The sequence below is a fragment of the Sander lucioperca genome, chromosome 14 (assembly GCF_008315115.2).
Source record: "Sander lucioperca isolate FBNREF2018 chromosome 14, SLUC_FBN_1.2, whole genome shotgun sequence".
Classification (NCBI taxonomy): Eukaryota; Metazoa; Chordata; class Actinopteri; order Perciformes; family Percidae; genus Sander; species Sander lucioperca.
This window is the reverse complement of record NC_050186.1, coordinates 11,027,873-11,052,401: the sequence shown is the minus strand read 5'-3', so window position 1 is coordinate 11,052,401 and position 24,529 is coordinate 11,027,873. Positions and strand designations below refer to the sequence as shown.

The 24,529-nt window shown below is 44.0% G+C and overlaps 1 protein-coding gene across 2 annotated transcripts in view; it reads right to left on the bottom strand.

Moving 5' to 3' along the window:
* The window catches only part of grk3 (G protein-coupled receptor kinase 3), a 119,244-nt gene that overhangs the window by 81,039 nt on the left and 13,676 nt on the right, over nt 1-24,529 (bottom strand). For both annotated transcript variants that reach the window (XM_035991762.1, XM_031287835.2), the window contains exon 2: nt 10,089-10,165. In XM_035991762.1, coding sequence (XP_035847655.1) covers nt 10,089-10,165 — 77 coding nt within the window. The remainder of the gene's footprint in view (nt 1-10,088; nt 10,166-24,529) is intronic.

The following is a 24,529-nucleotide window of genomic DNA, read 5'->3' as shown; positions in this document are numbered from 1 at the left end:
ATTTTTCCTATTATTTAATGTTTACTCTGTACGTGTGCTGTGTGTCTGAAATTTTTGCTGCTGCAACAATGTTATTTCCCATTTTTTGGGATCAATAAAAAATCTATCTATCTATCTATCTATCTATCTATCTATCTATCTATCTATCTATATTGCCCAGCTCTAACCTGGACCCTATTTTCCTATGTTTTTGTATCTAAGTGACTGATGGGAACAACAATCTTTGACATTGAGATCGCTGCAGTCGGCAAATGTGCAGCTTGTATTTACCTTCACAAAAGTGCTCGTTTTGCTGCTGACAGACTCAGATTATTATTCTAAGTGTCTGACAACATTATTGAAAGGATCCCTACAGAGATAGACCTTTAAAACCTCTTTGAGACCTTTCTGTTTATTCAGAAACAGCTCTGAAGTCGCTAGCGCTAAACCCACCAGACTCCATTTAAAAAAAGCTATACTTTTAGCGTGTATAGAGCCAACGTATTTTCACATGTAAATCAGTAAACTATGTGTTTATTTCAACCACAACTAGAGTTGAGATGGTTGGAAAAGTGGAAAGACGACCCAAAACAGCTTTTAATAGTTTTATTTAGTTTCTGTCGACTTTGAATGAAGTGTATTTTACGATGCTAAAATCACTGATTATTTACATGGAGTCTGGTGGGTTTATCGAATGCAATTTCGCGGATGTTTTTATGTTTAAAAAAAGGATCTTACTCTTGAACAGAAAGGTCGACCTCCTTAGAAATCCTTTCCATAATGTTGTCAGACACTTAGAATATTAATCTGAGTCTGTCAGCGGGAAAATGAGCACTTCTGTGAAGATCAATACATACTGGACAATTGGCCCTATTAACTTACATTGTAGCACAACACTTTTGACTTTCCAAATGTGTGACGAAATCCTGGTTTTTATGAGAAAAAAAGACCACCGTAACAGAGACGTCCATATTAGTGGAGAGTAAAACTAACTGTTACTAAGCAGGCGAAAGCGGTCTGTTGATTACCTGGAATGTAAATGTCCCAGAGGTAAAAGTCACATTGACCTGCCGGGCATCAAGTGGTTTCTGGAAGACTTGCTAATGGGACCTGAGAGCCGGACTAATGACCGGTAACCAGGGGACGGGCTCTGGCTCAGAGGAAGACGGTAAGACAGATGAGATGGGAGCAGAGCATGGGGAAACAGTGGGGTCACGAGAAACATCACCCAGAGGTAGGGCTGCACGATATGAGATAACTGCGATTATTTTGACTGATATTGCGATTGCGATATGATTAGGGATCGACTGATATGGATTTTTTTAGTGCCGATGCCGATACCGATACAGGCTGTCGATTTTCTTGAGCCGATATTTGGAGCCGATACTGCTTTTGCTCCCTCAATTTACATCATAAAAATGTAAACTCTGCCACACTGGATTTGTTTTCGGAATCTGCTCTGCCATTTCTTTAAAAAATAATAAACAAAAACACAGATCTGTGTCACTGCTGCAATCATCTTACATTCATATCACCCAAATTATGTGTTGCAATGTGCACCATATGGATGGGTGCAGCGTCTCCAGCAACACAGAGCTGCCTGTGGACGCCCATCTGTACATAATGCCGGGAAAAAACTATCGGCGAACGCAGCAGCCGCGTATCGGCCGATGCCGATACACGTAAAAACGCAAATATAAAATCGGTCTATCACTAGATATGATTCACGATATTGGAGGGAATGATCATTTTTGTACCATTATTCTCATTTTCATTGAAAAATAAAAAATAAAATCGTCATTTAAAAAAAAAAATATTTTTTAAAAAATCATCATAACTGTTATTTTTGACAGGATCTATACCAAACAAAGTTTTTCTATTTAGTCTGTAGGATAGGATTAGTTTAAATATTGCGTCCCCCTGCGATTTGGATATTGCACTAGTCCATGTTGCGATTTCGATAACATTATGATTAATTGTGCAGTCCTACCCAGAGGCCTTGGATTTGGGCATCGTGAACCGGTTCGAACTCGGTCGTTTTAAAAACTATGATTCCAGTGGATTAGTTTCTTTATAGACTTGGTCGGCATTACCGGGAACGCCCACTAAAACGCCATTTCCGTTTATGCAGTGGGGGAAAACAAACCATTCTACTTAATGAGTGTAGACATTGTAAGCAGTTAATCTTTGTCAAATTTGCGGTTGTTTTTTGTTTTTTTTGCTTGGTACAATGCCGAAAAGTTGCTGTGTGGCAAAACATAGTATCTTTGTTTTGGCGAGGGCCAGTCTGGGGCCAGTCCTAGACTGACCCTCTGGGGACTGGCCCCAGACTGGGCCCATGCAGAGCCCAATAGTTAGACAGAATCGCCAAATCCTGAATTTGAAGACTGATTCCACAGGGCCCTACATTAAGCCAGTGCTAAAAGCTAACTGGAGATTCGAAAATATGACTCAAGTCTTAGTTTCAAAATACATTCAGAAAAATGTCCACTAGTGGCTTAATGCCTGGTGGGCCCACCAGGCTTGCAATACACCTGGGGAATCCCTGATGTTCGATGTTCAAAATACATTTCGATCAATCAAAAGTTTCTAACAAAAACAAACTCACCAAGATCACACACACGTTCTCACACCCATCTCGTAAAATATGGACGCTTGGTCAGGTTCCTTTGTCGTTCTTTTTGATGCTAAAAGTCTCCTTTAGCGCTTTAAGGGCCCTGACACACCAACCAGACGGCCGACCGTCGGCAGTAAAGCCAGTCGGACTGATCAGTCGGGTCCCCGAGGTCCAAAAAGTTCCTCAGAACACACTGAGGAGACGCCGACTTGAGCGTACGCTCTGCACGTGCGCGAAACGTCATACGTCTCCATAGCAGCAGGCGGCGCTGCTCTGTATTGTTTCCATTAACAGTCTGATTATTTACCAGCAAATGAAAACCGACAGCTGATTGGACGAACGCGTCACGTGGTTCTTTTTTCTCTGGAAATTCACAGCCAGACTGTCATGGCGGCTCGTTCAGAATACGATCTCATATTGGACTAAAATAGTTCACCGAAACGTGTTTCTGAAAACATTTTAAGAGAGAAATAGGCCGTGCAGCTGCTGAATCTGTCTTCATTTCAGATCAACAAAGGTCAGTTTAAAAGATTTTCGTCAGATTTTGAGAGGCTCATCCGCTCCCCATTTCCGGGTGAGTCCCGACTGTCCTGTCTCTGACTGAACATGTCAGGTCGGCCCAAATGAAGGCCGACGGCTCCTCAGACGGCCGACGGCACGGGACACACCGAACAGACTCGAGTCACGGACCTCGCCAGTCGGCCCGACGCCTGATTATCAGGCTGGTGTGTCTTCTCTCTAAGTAAACGCGTTTGGTCGGGACTATTGCCGTCCCTTTTGACGCAGTTATGTTTAGGAAAGGGTCGTGGGTGGGCTTACGGTTCTGTGACACACGGGAGGAAAGAAAAAAACGACTGTAGCAAGCGTGACAAGCGGGACGTGAACCCCGCTCTCCTGGTGAAAGTCCTGTGTTTGACCCATCCACCCCCCCAACCAACCTCCTTACATACTACTCTCTAAATCCTCTCTAACTGCTGCTCTCCCCGGTGCGTTACACAAACACGCTGAAAGACGCCTTTTTCGTCGCATCAGACGCTGACAGACACTGTCCAAACGTCCTAATTTTACGAGTTCGGAATAATAATAATTTAATAATTTATACTCTTATACTCTTTATTGATCACCAATGGGGAAATTACAATTTACACTCGGTTGTTATTACACACTGCACACAGGCCTGAAATACACACACACACACACACACACACACACACACACACACACACTCAGGTCCTTTTTACATGCACTAATGGAGAGATGTCAGAGTGAGTGGGCTGCTACTGTTGAACAGGCGCTCTTGAGCGGTTTGGGGAGGGGTTCGGTGCCTTGCTCAAGGGCACCTTGGCAGTGCCCAGGAGGTGAACTGGCACCTCTCCAGCTACCAGTCCACCTTCGTATTTCGGTCCGTAAGGGGACTTGAACCAGCAACCCTCCGGTTCCCAACCCACTCCCTACGGACTGAGCTACTGCCACCCCATGAGAACGGGTTGAGATCACACACACGTCGCCTCCAAAATTATCAGCTCCCCTACACCCAACTTAGCCTGGCTCCGCCCTCCTACGTACTTCCGCTCAATTTTCATTTTCCTTCAGTACTCTGTCTGGGTTTGCGGTATAGTCTTAGGTTTTCGACGGCCAAATATTTGGCGGTCCAATCAGAGAACAGAGGGAGTGGCTGAGAACGATGACGTTGAGGAAGTTCACTAGAAAGATGCGAGCGAAGCCATTCGGTCCGTTGTGGCAACGCTGCTGAATATCCAGAAGTTAAAGCCCGAGCAAGAACAATCTTTGCTGAGTTGTGTTGGGGGCCATGATGTTGTGGTCCTCCTCCCCACGGGGTTCAGGAACAGTTTGATTTTCCAGCTCGCTCCGTTAGTGGTGAAGGAGTTGGCTAATGCTAACGCTAGCGGTGCTAATGCTAAATATAAGCCAATAGTTCTTGTCGGTCTCCCCTCTTGTTGCACATGCGCATGGCATACGTCACGACCAAACGTTAGCGATTGGTTATGGCAGATCCAGAGTGGCTCTGGGCAGATCCAATAGTTTTAAACTTCAAAAGAGTACCCGCCTTCAAGGAAGTTAACACTTGTCAATGGAGAGAGGCCAGACTCTCTGGACAAATGAAATGGACCAGAGTCTGGTAGGACCAGGATAATGGACCAGAGTCTGGTAGGACCAGGCTAATGGACCAGAGTCTGGTAGGACCAGGCTAATGTACCAGAGTCTGGTAGGACCAGGCTAATGGACCAGAGTCTGGTAGGACCAGGCTAATGTACCAGAGTCTGGTAGGACCAGGCTAATGTACCAGAGTCTGGTAGGACCAGGCTAATGGACCAGAGTCTGGTAGGACCAGGCTAGTGTACCAGAGTCTGGTAGGACCAGGCTAGTGTACCAGAGTCTGGTAGGACCAGGCTAGTGTACCAGAGTCTGGTAGGACCAGGCTAGTGTACCAGAGTCTGGTAGGACCAGGATAACACCCAACAACTTGCCCTCACCATTGTCAATGACACCAATCACCCTCTATATCCACACTTCACACTGCTGCCACTCTGAGGTGTAGAAGGACTCGCTATGGCAGATGTTCTGTCGCTTCTGCCATAGCACTGCTGAACAAACTATCTCGCTAACTTTGTATGGATCCGATGTCGTTGTCGTAAATGTGGTTGTTTCTGTGTGTCTATTAGAGATGTTGAAATTAATCAAATAATGGATGCATCGAGACGTGGATGATGTTGCATCGATAATCGGCCGGGCCATAATCGATTATTTCTGTTTATAATTTAATGCAGGCCTAACAACCTTTCTGTTTACATATTCTGGTATGTTTTGCACATTCAGGATGTGCCGTGTGCTCAGTGCTGCAGTTGTATGTATCCAATTTATTTAGTATTAGAGCACTGCAGAATGTTTGGTTTTTGAAGCTTGAAAAGAATTAAATATCCTAGATGGCTTTAATAGAAAAATGAGTTTGATGCATCGTGCTGCATCGAGATATCGAATCACTGACATGATAACCGTAATCGAATCGGGGGATCAGTTAAGATTCACACCTCCAGTGTATATAGACCTGTCTTTATGTTACCTGGTGATGTATTTGTCCGTGTATATTGCCATGTGCATGTAACAGACTGTGAAAACAAGTCTCCCTCATGGGACAATAAATAAATATCTAAATCTCTAACTGTCTATCTAGTTGCAGCCCTACTTGGAAGTGTTTAAAATAATCATGGGTTGGTTGAGTGTCATGGGTTTCAAACTGGTGTCTAATAAGCATGTGCACACACACCACACACACCCCCCCACACACACACACCCCCACAGTAGAAGAGAGGAAGTTTGAGGTGATGATGGTGAACTTAAAGACAGCAACAAGTCTGACAGAGGGAGCGAGCTGAAGAGAGAGGAGGAGGCTGGGAGAATTAACGAAGTTTCTTCTCACAGGGGACCCGAGACCTAGAACGGTAAGTAAACCTAGCAGAAGCCCGCAGGGCGGCCGTGGTCCCCTGGTACCCCTGCTACGCCGCAACTACTGACACGCAGGCCCCCGTCTGCTCGCAGTGGAAAGACTCGGAGGAGCCAGCGCAGATGCACCGCTACCGACTGGAGGGCAGGAGGAAGCAGGAAACGTGACGCTCTGCATTGAGCCACTGCATCAACACCACAGACACTTGACACACACACAAGGCCGCCTGGTGATCACAACCAATAACTCTGCACCGAGATGTGACCACAGGGGTTTGTATACATGCTACAGCAAAAGGAACTATAACCCTACAGTCACATTAGCTACAAAAGAGAGCGACACAAACTCGCTTGTGGGCGCTCCTGGGCGTGCCTAGCCTACTCCTGGTTGCTAGTAGCATGCTATTGCTTAGTATCTGCAAGAGGTCTTACAAGTCACTTCAGAGGTATTGTCAAGTCCCAAGAACGATGTTTTTGGATTTAAAAGCATTTATTTCCCGATAGAAGTAACAAAATATATGAGATAAAATGCCAAACATATCAGATATATACATAAGTACGATGTCCTGAAGCGTTTCCGCCATCTTGAATGATTTTCTTCGACTCGAGCAACCAACGTACATACGTCACGCTGCCCTCACGCTGCCTTCGCTCCGATCGGCAGTCGCTTTGTTCGTCGCAGCTGGCAAATGGCCACTCCCATTGAAAATGAATGGCAGCCTGCCGCTTTGTCGCTGTCTCTTGTAGCTAACGTGACTGTAGGGTCAGAGACTAAGGCTACATCTATACCACTATGTTTTGGTTTTTAAGCCGAGTTTTGAGCCAAAAGCGATCTCCGTGCACACAAGTGTCTTTAGCTCCAGTAGAACTAATCTCCGTTTAAACTAACACGCCCAAACCAAAATATCTCATCAACATTCTGGTATACTGGGCTTAAACAGGAGGCAGCGTGTAGACTCCGCCCACTGCTGGTAGTTGGCATGGTAACGTTAGAAGCTGTAGTCTCAGAGAACGAGACGTTGGCGTCAGTGTCGGTGTTGCCAAAGGTCTCCGTTTGCGGCCGTTGAGACGGCAACACAACCCCGCAGATTACCAACCAAAACAGGTCAGAAGAGTTGCCTAATGTCTGTTTAGGGGCTCGGAAACACCAGAGCAGGGGGAATGAGAGGGGGAAACGTCAGAGCAGAGGGAATGAGAGATGGAAATGCCAGAGCAGGGGGAATGAGAGGGGGAAACACCAGAGCAGGGGGAATGAGAGGGGGAAACGCCAGAGCAGGGGGAATGAGAGGGGGAAACGCCAGAGCAGGGGGAATGAGAGGGGGAAACGCCAGAGCAGGGGGAATGAGAGGGGGAAACATCAGAGCAGTGGGAATGAGAGGGGGAAATGCCAGAGCAGGGGGAATGAGAGGGGGAAACATCAGAGCAGTGGGAATGAGAGGGGGAAATGCCAGAGCAGGGGGAATGAGAGGGGGAAACGCCAGAGCAGGGGGAATGAGAGGGGGAAACGCCAGAGCAGGGGGAATGAGAGGGGGAAACGCCAGAGCAGTGGGAATGAGAGGGGGAAATGCCAGAGCAGGGGGAATGAGAGGGGGAAATGCCAGAGCAGGGGGAATGAGAGGGGGAATGAGAGGGGGAATGAGAGAGCAGGGGGAATGAGAGAGGGAAATGCCAGAGCAGGGGGAATGAGAGGGGGAAACATCAGAGCAGGGGGAATGAGAGATGGAAATGCCAGCGCAGGGGAAATAACAGGGCGAAAACATCAGAACAGGGGGAATGAGAGGGGGAAATGCCAGAGCAGGGGGAATGAGAGGGGGAACTGACAGAGCAGGGGGAATGAGAGGGGGAAACACCAGAGCAGGGGGAATGAGAGGGGGAAATGCCAGAGCAGGGGGAATGAGAGGGGGAAACGCCAGAGCAGGGGGAATGAGAGGGGGAACTGACAGAGCAGGGGGAATGAGAGGGGGAACTGACAGAGCAGGGGGAATGAGAGGGGGAAACGCCAGAGCAGGGGGAATGAGACATATTGATGTTCAGAATGATTTGGGAGAGAAGACAGAATACTGTAAGAAAAAGCTGTGAAGCAATCTTTGGTGTAGTTGAAGGTAGGACTGCGATACGTTTTAGGCACCGTCCGAAATGCCTCCTTTGTATCGAGAATCGAAAAACGCCTCGTCATTCAATACCAAAAGTAAAGTAAATCCCATCAGCGTCAGCGAGCCAATAAGCACGCAGCATGCAGCATGCTTCTACAATTTTGTATTATTTGTTAAAATGATGAAGATTTAAAAAAGAATCAGCTGTGAAATAACCTATAATTTCGTGAAATGTACGGAAATGTTTGAACACTGCGAGGGAAATGAGGGGGTGTGCACGCCGTGTGCATGACATGGAAAGAAAGGAATCAATCAATCAATTCATCTTCAGAACAATGTGCTTTTTTGCTCTGTGGACAATCAAAAATTAAAATAAATAAATAAATAAGCACAAATACTTGACATGAAAGGGGGTGTATTTTGGGCAGCGGGGGTGTTAACGTGTGAAGAAAGCTTTGTGGGCATGGATGTCAGGACAAACAGCCGTTAGGAAGGGAGAGGCCCAGAGACTCCAATCACAACAGCAGAGTGGACGCCTCACCTCCGACCACAACCAATCAATGCGCTCGATGGAGTATCTGGCAGATGATGGTGCACATTATGTGCACAGTCACACACACAGCAGCTGCACATGCATTGATGAAACCACACTGCACTGGGGCTGGCTATTGTTCAAAAAAATGTCAATACCGATACCAATTTTATAAAAACAACAAAGAAATGACACATGACGGCACATATCTTTTTATTTATGTTTCAGCTCCTACTACGTGAGTCCTATCTCTGTGTGTAACGTAGAGTTTTCTCTGCGTGTCTCTACGACGTGTAACGTTAGACAGCCAATCACAGACATTATTAGACCTTGGTAGAAGCATGCTGCGTGCTGATTGGCTCACTGACGCTGATGACTCGCTCCTTAGGCAGGGTTTTTCCTGATAGCCAGCGCCAAAAGGAAAATCACCAGCACCAAAGTTATAAAAATAGCAATTTTAAATCCTGTCTGAATGTGTTAAACAGCAATTTAGCAAACAACCGGTGAACAACAGAGCATGAACTTCAATACGAACGTTAATCTCAGTTTTCAGAGTCCAGCGTCTTTCTTTTGTGATGTCAGCTGCTTGTAATTCTATATTAAAAGGCAATGAAGTTAAAAAACTAGTGATGCACGGATGTGAAAATTGTCGCCGATGCCGATAACCGATATTAATATTGCTGTTATGGCCGATACCGATTTTTACCGATGTTGATATCTCTGTATAGAAAACAATTTTTTATGACAATCAAATAAAGAACTATTTTCCAAAACGCATTTGTTTTTATTACTTTTGTGATTTATTTTCCGAAAATGACTGATATTGGGCACCTTTACCTGTGTGAAAAAATATGACTGTCATCAGATTTTCAGGAGAAAAAAATAACATTTATATAATTATATATAATTTGACATCGAACCGATACCGATGTGTTAAAAAAATGACCATACCGGCGGCCGATATATCGTGCACCACTATAAAAAACAAATAAATAAATTGGATGGATTTTATAAAATTGGTATCGGAAATAAAGTATTTTTCAGGAACCGGTAACGAATTCCTGGTATCTAAACCATATTATATTTGATGTGTGTAATACATGACACGGCCCAAACAAAGTACAGCTCTGAATGTAAAATATGTGGACTCTAAGCTCAGAGACTTGTGAGCATCTTGGGGGGGGTGGAGATTGGGGATTGGGCGGCTCAGAGGAGTCATGCACAACGTGTGAATGTGATCACAGTCATAAAAAAGATGGTTTTATTGAATTGTGTGTGGCCGAGCGGCCTCTCCTTCTCACTGAACACTGCCAACTCTATTACAGAGTCTGCAGCATTTCATCTGCCTCGTCTGAATGCCCCGTTAATGTAGTTATGGAAAACAATGAGAACGTTTGGGACTTACCAATTTTCTGGTTGAAAATTTTGTCAAATGCCAGTTCGTCTCTCTCCTCGAGGTACTTCTGCATCACACTGCGAATACTGTGGAAGACAAAAAGGCGGAGAGAAAGGGGATTAATATACAACCGCTCAGACACGTCGGTCCCGTACTCCGCCTAGGGGTGCACGATGGGCGATATCACGTTGTGCAATATCAATATCGACAATGTCCCGAAGAGCATGCGATATTTCATTTATTTGGTGGAGAGATGCACCGGTGGCTGTGTGTTGGGATCAATTCACAGCCTGCACATTTCATTGGCCAGTTGCCCTGTCACACGTGGCACGCTTCGACACACGTGAGTGAAGAGGGAGGTAGAGAAAGAAGCGAGAAGCGAAAGGACAGAAAGATAGAGCGCGAACTGCGAAGCAAAGTGTGCGGAGCAAAAAAAGAAGAGAGAGAAAAGTCAGAACATGAGTGGCTCAAGGAGACGACGAAACTATGGAGATCGAAGAGAAAATGTTAGTAGCCAAAAAGTAATGCCTCCTCGCCAGCGTGGAAGTACTTTGGCTTTAAAGCGGCCATATTATGCTCATTTTCTGGTTAATAATTGTATTTAGAGGTTATATCAGAATAGGTGTATATGGTTTAATTTTCATAAAACACCATATTTTTGTTGTACTGCACATTGCTGCAGCTCCTCTTTTCACCCTGTGTTCAGGTCTCCGTTTTAGCTACAGAGTGAGACCTCTCACTGCTGGAACATCTTTGTTGGCAGTCGCACATGCTCAGTAGCTAGGTAAGATCACATGATCAGTAGCTAGGTAAGATCACATGCTCAGTAGCTAGGTAAGATTACATGCTCAGTAGCTAGGTGAGATCACATGATCAGTAGCTAGGTAAGGATTACATGAGCTAGCTAGCTGTTTCTCCAACTTCAGTAGTACAAGGCAGGATTAGCCGGGAGACTTCTTCTAAACGAGGGCGCACTTCCAACTTTGTGGAATACCTGCAGAACAGGGACACGGAAGTAGTTCTATACAATTTATTTTGTAGATTAGGGTGAATTCGTGTGTGTTGTAGCAGTGTTTTGCCATTCAGAACGACCTAGCATGCTAACGGTTGCGGTTAGCCACCTCGTCTGGGCTACCGACGTAGAAAGCCGTGCAGATTTTGACCAGCTCACCCGGAGACTGAAGGCAGGACACATTCAGAAACCGTATCTCAGTTTAAACAGCATGGATGGTTTTGTGTGTATTTGTATGTATGTATGTGTATGTGTGTGGAAGCACCAGAGACACAAAATAGCACCCCAAATCCCAGAAAAAGTGATTTTTTTGGGCACTTTAAGCCAACAGAGCTAATGCACTATGCAAACCGTGCCTTTTGGTGGTACAGCGTATGTGTAAAACCTGTTCTGTAAATCGATTCTGATGCGTTTTCCCATTTCTTTTGTGTTTTTATATAGGTTTAGGAATAGCGAAATGAATATCGACATCGCAATATTCACGCTCATTATCGCAATATCTCAATTTTGTCAGTATCGTGCAACCCTAACTCCGCCTCCGCCTCCCTTCTTGTGATCCCGGCCTCGGTTTGGGACTCTCCCTGCCTCCCTACCTGTCCCCCGACACAGTCAGAACTGCAGGGGAGGGAAGAGGAACACAAGGGACGCCGCGGGGGGAGCTGGAGAGATACACGCTGCCCTGGGAACAGGGCACTAATGAGAATGCGAGTCGGGAGAATGAATCAATTAGCAGGGCCCTACACACACACACACACACACACACACACACACACACACACTCACCCCCCCCCTACGGGCCCATTAACACTCCAGCAGCACCCGGCATCCACCGGGGAGAAAGTGGCCAGGTTTTACCTCCGCAAGCGTATGAATGAGCATGTGTACGAGGTCACAATCTCTGCAGTATTCAGATCCTGTACTGAAGTACAGTACTACTACCACACTGTGAAAATACTCTGTTACAAGCAAAAGTCCTACATTGAAAATGTTACTTCAGTGAAAGTGTGTAAGTATCATCAGGAACATGTATGTTGTCTCTTCCTTTCTGTCTCTTCCTTTCTCTCTTTCTTTCTGTCTCTTCCTTTCTCTCTTTCTTTCTGTCTTTCGGTCTTCTTTTCTGTCTCTGTCTCTTCCTTTTGGTCTCTTCCTTTCTTTCTGTCTCTTTCTTTCTGTATCTGTCTGTGTCTCTTTCTTTCTGTCTCTCAGTCTCTTTCTTTCTGTCTCTTTCTTTCTGTCTGTTCCTTTCGGTCTCTTCCTTTCTTTCTGTCTCTTTCTTTCTTTCTCTTTCTTTCTGTCTCTGTCTCTTTCTTTCTGTCTCTGTCTCTTTCTTTCTGTCTCTGTCTCTTTCTTTCTGTCTCTCTGCCTCTTCCTTTCTGTTTCTGTCTTCCTTTCTTTCTGTCAGTCTCTTCCTTTCTTTCTGTCAGTCTCTTCCTTTCTTTCTGTCAGTCTCTTCCTTCCTTTCTGTCAGTCTCTTCCTTTCTGTCTGTCTTTCTGTCTGTAGCAGTAAGTGGCACGGGAAGAAAACACTCAAGTAAAGTTAGTACAAGTACAAAGTACAAGTACCTCAACATGTGGCCCTACTACAGTAGTTGAGTAAATGTACTTAGTTACATCCCAGCATTGCAATCTGTGCAGTATTTCCACGTGGTTGGTGTCGGCTCACGTGGCGAGGTAATGCCGCCTTCTGTCCCCGCAGCGGATAAACATCACAACCATAAATAACCTTTTGTTTCCAGGAAGAAAATGTTAAAGTCTATAGAAGCTTTGACTGAACTAAACGTGTGTGTGTGTGTGTGTGTGTGTGTGTGTGTGTGTGTGTGTGTGTGTGTGTGTGTGCGCTGATTCCTGGGGGACTTTATCATCACGTGAAAGCTGGGCCATACAGACGACTTGAGAACACTTCTGAATTAGGTTGTAAATACTATAAGACTAAAGGAGCCTGCGTGGATTTGACTGCATTATATAGTAGAGCTGCAAAGACTAACTAGCACTGCAGAGTCCTGGGTTCCACCTTTCTGTGTGCGGTTTGCATGTTATCCTCGCGTTTGCGTGGGTTTCCTCCGCGTGCTACGGTTTCATCCCCACCATTAAGACATGCATGCTGGGTAAATCCTGCCATTGCCCTGGACGTAGGTACTGGCATCACAAGTGGAGTTGGTTTCCGGGGCGCAGTACCATGACTGGCCATACGGTGTTCTCCCTAGCTTTGTAGAGGACTCAAACGTTCAGTACGCTGGCCGTTCCCAACCTGGCAGGCGCAAATGTGACGTCATGGGATCGCCGTAACGGTTTACACTCGCGCGTGGCGGTCGCGACACTGGTTGCAGTCTACTCCTGAACAGAGGTGGCGCTAATGAGGAAAGGCTACCGACTTTGCTCTTTCTACGGACTAGAAGAAGAAGAAAAACAACGGCAGAACTGGCAGCAGCGTTGACGTCAATGCTTCGATTTGATTGGATGACCTACTTGGTTGGATCAAGCCTTTCATTCGCCAGAAAAGAACTCAGTAAGTTTACAGGAGAGACTTGCAGTCACTCTGAGAGTCCTGGCATCCGGGTTGTTGGCGAACTCGTCCATGCTTCCTGTTTCCACGTTGTCGCGCACCGCAGTTAAAAAATAGAGTGGTGCGCGCCCTCTGCTCGCGCACTCAAAATCCTGACGCACCAGCGAGATCTACGTCATTTTGATGTCACCGACACGTTGGCGCGCGCAAGTTTGGATGCGGCTACTATAAAATGGCCATTAGGCCTCCTGCACACTGGCTGCATGGCGTGAGCGGGTTAGCTGCGTGGCGTGTCCGTTTATATTTCGGCTCCCATGGTAACAGGTTAGAGCTTGCACACCGCCTGCGTGACACAAACGTCTCAGCCGCGGCTCGAGCCGCATGCTAGAAATAGGACCGACGCCTATTTTTCACCAAACACGCAAGCGTGTTGGAAGCGTTTCCAGGCAAAATAGAATAGGAAAAGATGTTTATATGTCATTTTGACACAAAGACATTTAATAAATGACATGTTGATGTTTGAAAGTCTCGAGGTTTTGATATAAATGCAGATATAAATGTCATTTAAAAAAATAATAATTATCAATTTTCAAATATTGCACCAAATATTCTGGAGCCTATTTTGCCGTCAATACTGCCGACGTTGTCATTGCTGTAATCAGATCAGCATATATTTATGTTCATGGGAAACATACATGTGTACAGACAAGGCTAGCAGCAGCAGCAGCGCCGCGTCAGACACGTTTCGGGTGCAAAGACATAGAAAACGCCACGCAGCCGCCACGCAACAGAAACGCCACGCTCACGCCACGCAGGAGGCCTTTGGTGCGTGTATTTGGCGAGGGGTTAAGACTTCCTTCCTCAAGAAAATGTGACATTTCTAAATACATTTAAAAATGTTCTCCCATACATTTTATGTCTCTTTGTAGTCGTGTTGTGTCTCTTTGTGGTAGTTTTGGGTCTCATTTTCACATCATCTTGGACCGTTATGATCGCTAGAGGTGCAACGATGAATCGATTAATCGATTAGTTGTCAACTATTAAATTAATCGCCAACTATTTTGATAATCAATGAATCGTTTGAGTCATTTTTTTATTAAAAAAGAAAAACCAGATTTCTCTGATTCCAGCTTGTTAAATGTGAATATCTTCTAGTTTCTTCTCTCCTCTGTGACAGTAAACTGAATATCTTTTGAGTTTTGGACAGAACAAGATATTTGAGGACGTCATCTTAGGCTTTTGGGAAACACTGATCCACATTTTTCACCATGTTTTGCCATTTTTATAGATCAAACAACTAATCGATTAATCGAGAAAATAATCGACAGATTAATCGACTATGAAAATAATCGTTAGTTGCGGCCCTAATGATCACCATATGTGTGTCTAAAACGTTGGAAAAGCTCGAGCAGATCATAAATTAATAACTCAAAAAGCTTCAAGACAAAACTTAAAAGCTGAAGAAGTCCGACTACAATCATCGAAAACCAGCCATAGAGCAACCGATGAGTGGACCGGCCGCTGCCGCTGTGATAAAGAGTGACTCTTGCGCCGCAGCAATAACTGCTGAAAGCTGAATTTACATTCTTCCCCCTTTTGAAAGGCGATGACATGTTATTGTAGGTCATACATTTTCCTCATCTCATAAAAACAGCAGGACACTGCGACCTGCACTAAAACTATATAAACTTCCAATTCACAAGGCCCAAACTGGGACTACTTGGCACCCCAAAAAAAAAAAAAAAATCATCATCCCTGAGGACCCTAGCAGACCAGTTATCCCAGTTGGTTATGTGCAGGCAGATTTTAATAGGAGAGTGGGAAGGAGCAGTGGATGCAACATTTCAACTGCAGCTACAGAACAACAAGAACCTAGGAAGTAAACACTTCCTCTTTCAGAGGAGGCCTGTGTGTGTGTGTGTGTGTGTGTGTGTGTGTGTGTGTGTGTATGTATGTGTGTGTGTGTGTGTGTGTGTGTGTGTGTGTGCTTGTTTAACTATATTCGTGCGGTCCAAAAACCGGGAATACAGTATACTTGTAAGGTCTGGACAGCTTTGTGGGGCCAAAATGCTGGACCCCATAACTTCAAAGGTCTGTTTGAGGGTTAAGACTTGGTTTTAGGATTAGGGTTAGAATTAGGTTATGGTTAGGGTGAGGGTAAGGGTTAAGGTTAGGCATTTAGTGGTGATGGTTAAGGTTAGGGTAAGGGGCTAGGGAATGCATTATGTCAATGACGGGTCCCCACAAAGATAGTGAAACGCACTGTGTGTGTGTGTGTGTGTGTGTGTGTGTGTGTGTGTGTGTGTGTGTGTGTGTGTGTGTGTGTGTGTGTGTGTGTGTGTGTGTGTGCTGCTGAATCATTAGCAGCTGATTCTGGATTACACTTGGACGCCATGTTCAGTCAGTTGGTAACGTTTACTGCAAAAAGCAGTGCCTTCTTACGCAATAAAAACAGGCATGGGGGGAGAAATGTTATTACTTCAAACGTCTAATATTGACCGTTGATTTGTGTCTATCCTACCGTCTGCTTTATTCCCTTATAATGCCCATATTTAATGCTGTCTTTATCCTTGCACTGCTATAGTTTTTATATTACTATGTCTACATTATTCTCTTATATTGTCCATATTTAATGCTGGTCTCTAGACTTTCTCCTTGCACTATTGGACTTATTTGCACTACCACCATGACACCCCCTCTCATAGAGCACCTTACCCACCATCCATACTGAATCACAGGGTCAGTCCCTGCCCTGTCACTGCAAGCCTCTCATGCTTATACATCCCTTAGTACATTCATGTTTTTTATTTAGTATCTTTTCTTTTATTGTCTATATTATTCATGTGGATCTGTTATTTTATCATCATGTTTATGATGTGTGTGTGTGTATGTTGTGTGTGATGTTTTTAAGCTACTGGGACCTTGAATTTCCCCTTCTACCTTGACAGCAACACGTCTTTCTGGAGAGAGAAAAAAAACAAACATCCCAGCAACTCTCAGGCTACGTTTACACGACTACTTTGTCATTTTTAAGTGGCGTTTTGAGACAAAAACGATCTCCGTCCTAAGAGTTTTAGCTCCAGTAGCAGAACTAATCTCTGTCTGACAGACCTTTGCAGCACACAAATAATGCTTAGTCGTGGTCGTGGATGAACATGAGCTCAGGGAATCGACTGGCACTTAACTCCTTAGAAATAATGACGTCTTTAACGGTCTAACTCCAAACTACACTCAAAGCTCAGTGTCCATACTTCCTCACGGCCCCTCGAGGCCCTAACAAGACACAAAAATAGAAACTCTCAGCATTGCAGAACTGATGTTCTGTGAATCAATCCGGAGAACATTAGGTACCTTCGTAGCTCCCGTTTGGAGCGATCATTTGAAAAGAGCTCGAGAGCACTCGACAAAACGCTATTTGAACTACGGTTAGACTCAGCAGTGTACTCTACGTGTACACGCAGTATACCCACTAAGAAAGCTCCAGGATTTCCATATACCCACTTAAAAATGTGCAATGATACGCAAAAACATAGTTTTGTGACAGAATTTCCACTTCAGATATTTGAATTCACAAATACAGGGTCGGGTAATGTGACGGCAAACTAAACTAACACTGCAGAACATGCAGGGAGACTTTTCTCATCGTTCATAGAGCCGCTCCTCGCTCAGCGCAGTGTGTTCGTAGTGTGTGTGCGTAGTGTGTAGTGTGTGCGTAGTGTGTGTGTACGCTAACAATTTTGAGGTACTTGTACTTTACTTGAGTATTTCCATTTTCCATACTTTGAACTTCTACTCATCTACATCCCAGGGGCACATATTGTACTTCTTACTCCACTGCATGACTTTACAAAGTATGACATTTGCAGAGAAGTCATTAAAAAGGTCCAATATCACACTTATTTTGAAGTTTTTACTTGTATTTTGGGTGTCTACTAGAACACGTTTACATGCTTTGATGAGTCTCTTCATTGTTTTTGTCAAAAAAAAGAAGAAAAGTAGACAGTGTCGGGTCTTTCCAGAAAGAATAGACCAGTTCCTATTTCTTCACAGAGGCAAACTCTTTCAGCGCTCAAGGAATAGATTTTTCAGACTCATTTCCTTTCCCAACATGACCAGAATACAGTAGCAAAATGAGACATATTCTAAACCTTTATTTATCCAGGTAAGTTGATTGAGAACAACTTCTCATTTGCAACCACAACCTGATCACATCCACCCAGTTCCACATTCATACCTGGAAGCTGCCCAGCACAACCACAGTCTGGTCTGCTGCCACTGAGCAGCTCCACTGGAGCGGTTGGAGGTTAAGGGCCTTGCTCAAGGGAACCTCAGTGGTGGTAATGAGGGAGGGACCACCTCATCCTGTCGGTCTGGGGATTGAACCGCGACCTCCCGGTCACAAGCTCGCGTCTCTAACCTTCAGGCCACCACTGCCATATTGTTGAAATCGCACTAATTCTTCTTAAGATATCTCAGGCTGTTCATCGGCTGTTTTGCAGAACGATTGATCCCTAATTGGGAAACATTTCTCGGAAAATGTGCAGGTGTAATTTATCAGTTATTATTCACTGGTTTTACTCTTTGAATTGGTCTTTATGTGAACTCAAAATGTGCTTGACGACCGTGACCTAGACTGCGGCAGACAGGCAGAGTCTAGGTCAGGTTTCATAATGAACCAAAACTACTTTTACACTTCTCATAATAACATAACAGATCTCTGAAATCATGTGGGAAACACTGCGGCCCGTGCTGCATCATGAGTACTTTTAGTACTTTATACTGTACAATTCAAATATTGTACTTTTAAAATCAAGCAAGGTTTAGAAGTTTTTTTTCTTTAATTTTATGTCGAACTTTGAATTTCTCTCTTCTTTTCAGTTGATTAGCATTGATTTTAGCGCTTTCTTTAAAGGCTGTTTTACCCCCGCAGACCCCTCTGCGTCGCCGCGAACCCCCCTCCGAGCCCTCCGCCGTAGCTCCACGTGCACCTCCAAAAATGTGTAACTTTGCGTCGAGGCGACGCAGACCGCAAGGACTGTGATTGGTCGACTGGTCCCGTGTGTTGATAGTTCAAGCAGCCTACTGTGGGGAGTAGCAACATGCTAGTTCACTGACATAAGCTTTAAAAATAAACTCAGACATATTTTGGTTACAATGACGGCGTTATCCGTTTGTAAAGTGTCTATATGTCAGTAAAGTTTTGAAATTAGCACTTTGCCAGCTAGCAGTACTTTGTGGGAAGTTGTGCTAAAGTTTGCTTGCTAACATAACAAACTGGCTGGCAGACACCTCGAAAATAACCTCAGACTTATAGAGCTCAACAGTCCCGCCCACAGCGGGTTCCGGAAGTAAAAATACAATGCAATTTCTCCATTGACAAATTGGAGTATAAGCCATAAAATGGTAACCGTCGATAGTAGACTTAAAACCAGCTATGACATGACTCAGCGATTGTAGATACTCATATAGACGCCAAAAGTTCATGGGGCACTACCCTTGTTTAGAGATAAATGTCTTTTATTCGCGATGTCTTGGATAAGTACTTCATTACCCACAATCCTGAACAATCCCACAATCCCACAATCCCACAGTGATGCCTCTGATTGGTGGAACTCATGCTGGTGATGAGAGGGGGGGGGGGGAGCTGCCTGCACGATCCGTCACGAGGATTTACGACACTGCACGAATCACGATCAGTTCCATGCTTCTGACGTTAGCCTCCACCGGGAAGCTAACGTTAGCTTAGCTAACAGCTAATTCAGCTAACCGCTAGCTGACAGCTTGATTCAGTCTAAAATAACGTTAACTCAAACTTAACACTGGGTAAAGCCGGCTACAGCTGACGTAACAGCTGTTATATATGTTAACGGTTATTTTCAGGTTTATTTTGAGGGTCTTTTAAAGTTATTACATGCTGTCTCAGCTAGCGGTTAGCCGAATTAGCTGTTAGCTAAACTAACGTTAGCTTCCTTTGTTCAGTGGTGTGCGGTGGTTTATGGGATGAGTAGTTCCTTCTCTCCGAGATGACGATATGTACACAGTGTTGTACCTTTGACTTTTTGGGGATTTTCTGTTCGTTTTTTTACTCTAAATGATACGTTGTATGTTTATGAGTCACGTCCCATCTGGTTAGCCTAAGGCACGGTCTAAAACTCTTTATATACAGATTTTCCCAGACGTCAATGGGAGAAATTAACGGGAAATTTACTTCCGGAACACAAGGTCTCTCGGACGAGGGGCGGGACCGTTGAGCTCTATTTTCTGGTTACAGTAACTAGGTCAATGGATGTTACTGTGTCTATTTCTCTATACTTTTTACAAAATATAAGCAAGAAAAGGCCAAACAAATAAGATTAATATTTTAGCACGACAGTCTCACCAGTTTCGGTGGTGAGCGACACAGACACAGTCCACCTCCCTAGCGTTATGGCGGTGAAATGCACCGCGATGCAAAGCAACCCCGACGCAGAACTCCGAGAGGGTCCCGACGCCGTATGAGCGACGCCGTAGCGACGCCGTGGAGTTGACTTTTACCATTAAAAAGCTCCCAAAGTACCAGGATCAGTACGTGTAAAGAAAGCCCAGCTTTAATTAGCTGCTGATCTCCACACTGACACTGAACAACAGTGTCTTGGTGACTATTTAACGCTGCAGGAAGTATGCACATGTGTCAATATTTAACATGTTAACAGGATGTCATTGTCATTTTTATAGCTGCGTCTGTGGCCATGCAAGTAATTAAACCGTGCTGATAACAGACCGCACAGCCGAGTGCCAAGGCTTTGATGTGGTCAAATATATCTTAGACCAGGGGTGGGACAAAATAGCGATACAGCAATATATTGTTATCCTTTAGGTGATACAAGAATCTACACGCTGGCGCCAAACATCCATATTTTAATGAGTTAAAAAAGGCGTTTTAAAGCTTTATGGCGTAACTTTTTGTTATTAATGAACGTCCGTTACATTCAAGCCATTATCTAATGAGTTGCTACAAAGATAATTAAGACTATCAGCTCCACACAGCTCTCTCTGTATTTCTCAGTATGACTATGTTCAGAAGATTGTGGCGTCCGGAGACTTTCGTGCGCAGAAACTCGAGTGAAGATAATGACCTTTTGTGAAGAATCCATCATGTTATTTTAATCCTCCGTGTCCTCCTTGGCTACTAGCAGCTGCGTGGAGGAGGGTGATCACGGAAGGCTTGTATCATGTGGACACGCCGAAAGTTGTCAGTACTTAGAATTCCTCACGGGGGCGACAGAAACTACGCACTATAGCTTTAACTCTCCTGTTGTCATCGGGTGAAATTTGACCCAAATTTTCTATATCAGAAATATGGGGGGTGTAAAAAAGCGACAAAAACAAAGTGATAATTTTGCATTTTGACCCACGAAGACAACACAAGTTGTTAAAAAGGTTAAATAGATTTCCCCGCTCCCAGCGTCGCTACCTAACGGCTCCTTGAACCGGTTGAGTGTCTTTTTACAAAAAAAATTAATAAAAAATAGCAATCAAAAACGCCTTTACACTCTGCTCATAAAAATGAGCATATCTTAAAAACTAAGAAATGTACAGAGTTCAAATTATTCACGGAGTTATTCATGTTTCTACATTTAGAAACCGTTTGGATCAACATGTTTTGTGTGTTTAATTTAGTAAAATGTGATGAAAACGGGTCAGATTTTTGCAGTTTATTCATGACACAATTTCAATACTTTTATTAACTTTGATTATTTATTGACTTGCCTAACCTTACAGCTTAGGTTCTACTGATTTTAGGGATATGAAGCATTTGAAGATACTCTTAAGAAATGGCATCACAATATGCAAAAATACCAACGTACTTTAGGCACTGGAAGCCCATTTCTTGGAGTTTGAGGGATTAATCGATTAGTTGTCAACCATTCAACTAATCTCCAACTATTTCGGACAATTTAATAGATTTGAGGCTTTTTTTTTAATCCCAAAAAAAAGTAAACATGATGCGATGTAGAGGTGTGAATCTTCACTGATCTCCTGATTCGATGACGATATCTCGATGCATCAAATACATTTTTCTATTGTGCATATAAGAGAGTTTCGTTCCTCTATACCCTACCCAATCCCAGTCTGTCATTTCTACTCATCTAACTCACTCGGAAGGTATAGTAAAACAGTGCATATATGTATTTTATAACTTTCATTGTGACAGGTAAGAAACCAAGGGATGCCAGGTCTTAATGTATTGTGCACGTTTCTATTAAAGCCATATAGGATATTTAATTCATAGCTTTTCAAGCTTCAAAAACCAAACATTCTGCAGAGCCCTAATACTAAATAAATTAGATACATAGAACGACAGCACTGAGCTCATGGCACTTCCTGAATGTGCAAAACATACCAGAATATGTAAACAGAAAGGTTGTCAGGCCTACGTTAAATTATAAACAGAAATAATCGAGTATGGCCCGGCGGATTATCGATGCAGCATCGTCCACGTCCACGATTCGATGCATCGATAATTTGATTAATTTTAACACCTCTAATGTGATGTCAGCTCCTTAAATGTGAATATTGTTCTAGTGTCTTCTCTCCTCTGGGACAGCAAACTGAAGATCTTTGAGTTGTGGACAAAACAAGACAGACAAGACGTCATCTTGGGTTTTTTGGTAAACACTGGTCCATATTTATTTTAATTTTTTTTTTTACCATTTGACATTTTATAGACCAAAACAATTAATCCATTCATCCAGAAAACAATCAACGATGAAAATAATCGTTAGTTGCAGCCCTCCTTTCGGTTTAAAATACACTGCAGCATTAAATCTGTCAGTCAGGGTTAGGGCTGACCAAACAAACGTGACCCGAAACCTTCTTTAAGCTTATTTAAGCCTCTAGGCATGCATTTACTCTTTACCTGGAAGACTGGTTAGCTTTAAAAACCTGTTTTTCTGGCTACTGCTTGGCACATGACTGCAACTAGTATGGTAAGTAAGTATAGGGGTTAGGGTGTGAATGGAGCTGCATAAAACAAATTCAGCAATTTTCAGACAAGCCATCATTTCCTTTTAACGCAGGTACTGGGGGAGTGAAAAGACTTTAGATTAGTTTCAGTTCAGATACCTTTATCTGTGTTTTTTCCCCCTGGGTTTGTGGAAGACTTCGGTGCGCATATTTGGCGGAGGGGTTTAGGGGACTTTCCTCACAAAAATGTGATGTTCTTCAGTGAAAGAAATATGCAATTTGACATCATTTTGGACCGTCACTAATCACCGTATCTTTGTCTAAAACGTTGGAAAAGTAGAGCATATAATAATAGGGAAAAACATGGTAAAGAAGTCCAACTACAATCATTAGATCTGAGATAAGTCTTTTAGTTAGTTTGATGGGTTTTTTTCCCCGTTGTTTTGGCGTTTTTTTGCACGCATTTCACATTTATTCAGCTTTAGGTGCTGCCAGAAACGGCTCAGGTGCTGCACCTTAAGACTTATAAAAGGCAGGGATAACCCTGCCTTCATAACTGTTGAAACCTCGCCTACCCCTGTGTGAAGCCTAAAACAAAAGAAAAAACAATGCTGTCTCAGTGTCTGCAGGAAAACAGCAGTCGTAGTAACAAATGTTACTTTCGGGATATAGCCCCTCGTGGGATTATAACACGACGGCACCGTCCACGTTGATTCTCCAGATGAACTGCCAGATTATGCAATTACAAAAGATATTTACTGACTGTTCTGATTCACCGCCTTAACAGACACTTCAAAATGAAATGCTCTTCTGTAGAACACTTGCCCGGGGAGTCTGCTCTAGACAGGTACCCTTTGTGCAATTACAGTTTTGCTCTTAAGGTGAAGAGGCAAATATAATTAAAGCTGCCACCACCACGCGCACCTGGCGTCCCATTCCCAACTGAGAATGTGTAGCTGACACAGGACGAGCTAAACTCTGGGGCTGCCGACTCTCACGCGTGATTTATGGTTGCGCGGAGGCTCCGCGCAGAGCTTTCGCCGTGGCCTACCGTAAGTGGCCTGAAGTTTGTACTTGTGCGTTGGTGTGTGCGTCGATCTCTTTAAGAGAATTGCAGGGCTGGCATGTGTGTGTGTGTGTGTGTGTGTGTGTTAATTTCCACCAACTGCGGCACGGCTGCGGATCCGCTCCAGAACAGCGGCGGAGTCAATAGGTTTCCATTAAAGTCAAAGTGTGTGTTTGTGTGTATGTCTATTTCCCTGCACTACACCTTGAAAACGTCATAACGGGCGGAGACAGGCCTGAAACAAACTGTTGTTGGTTTTGTGGTTCTGTTTATAGAAACTACATCCTGTTATATCGCGCGATCATACGCGAGCTCTCGTGACTTCAGCGGTCAGTCACGGCCGCAGCCGTTGCGCAACAAATCCGGACCTGGTGGGTATTGAAGGATGGCGGAGCACGGAGCCGACAGGCAGTGTTTTGTTGCAAGTTCTGCAACAAAACAGAAACAAGCGACTGAAATACCGAAAAATCAGCTGAAACAGAAGACGACAGGCGTCCTACGGGAGGTTACACACAACTGTGAAAACTCAAGTGTGACAACGGCATGCTCTTTGGAAATCTGTGTACGTTATAGGGCTGAATCTGGCGATACGATACGTATCACGATACGTGGGTCACGATTCAATATATTGCAAAATATTTATTTATTTATTGCAATAACTAATAGTTAAAAAAAAAGACATGATGTTCATAAAAGTCAAAGAAGTTTACTTTAGGTAAACAATTCAGTACACAGAAAATCAAACTGCCAGTTTGGGATTGTGGTTCCAGGTTCTTAGTGAGCTAATGTTTATATGCTAAAGTAGGCCAAAGTTCAGCCATAGCTACATTGTTAGCTTCTAGCAAAAAGTCAGGCACTGTTAGGCACTGTTAGGCACTGTTAGGCCCTGCTAGGCACCGTTAGGCCCTGCTAGGCACCGTTAG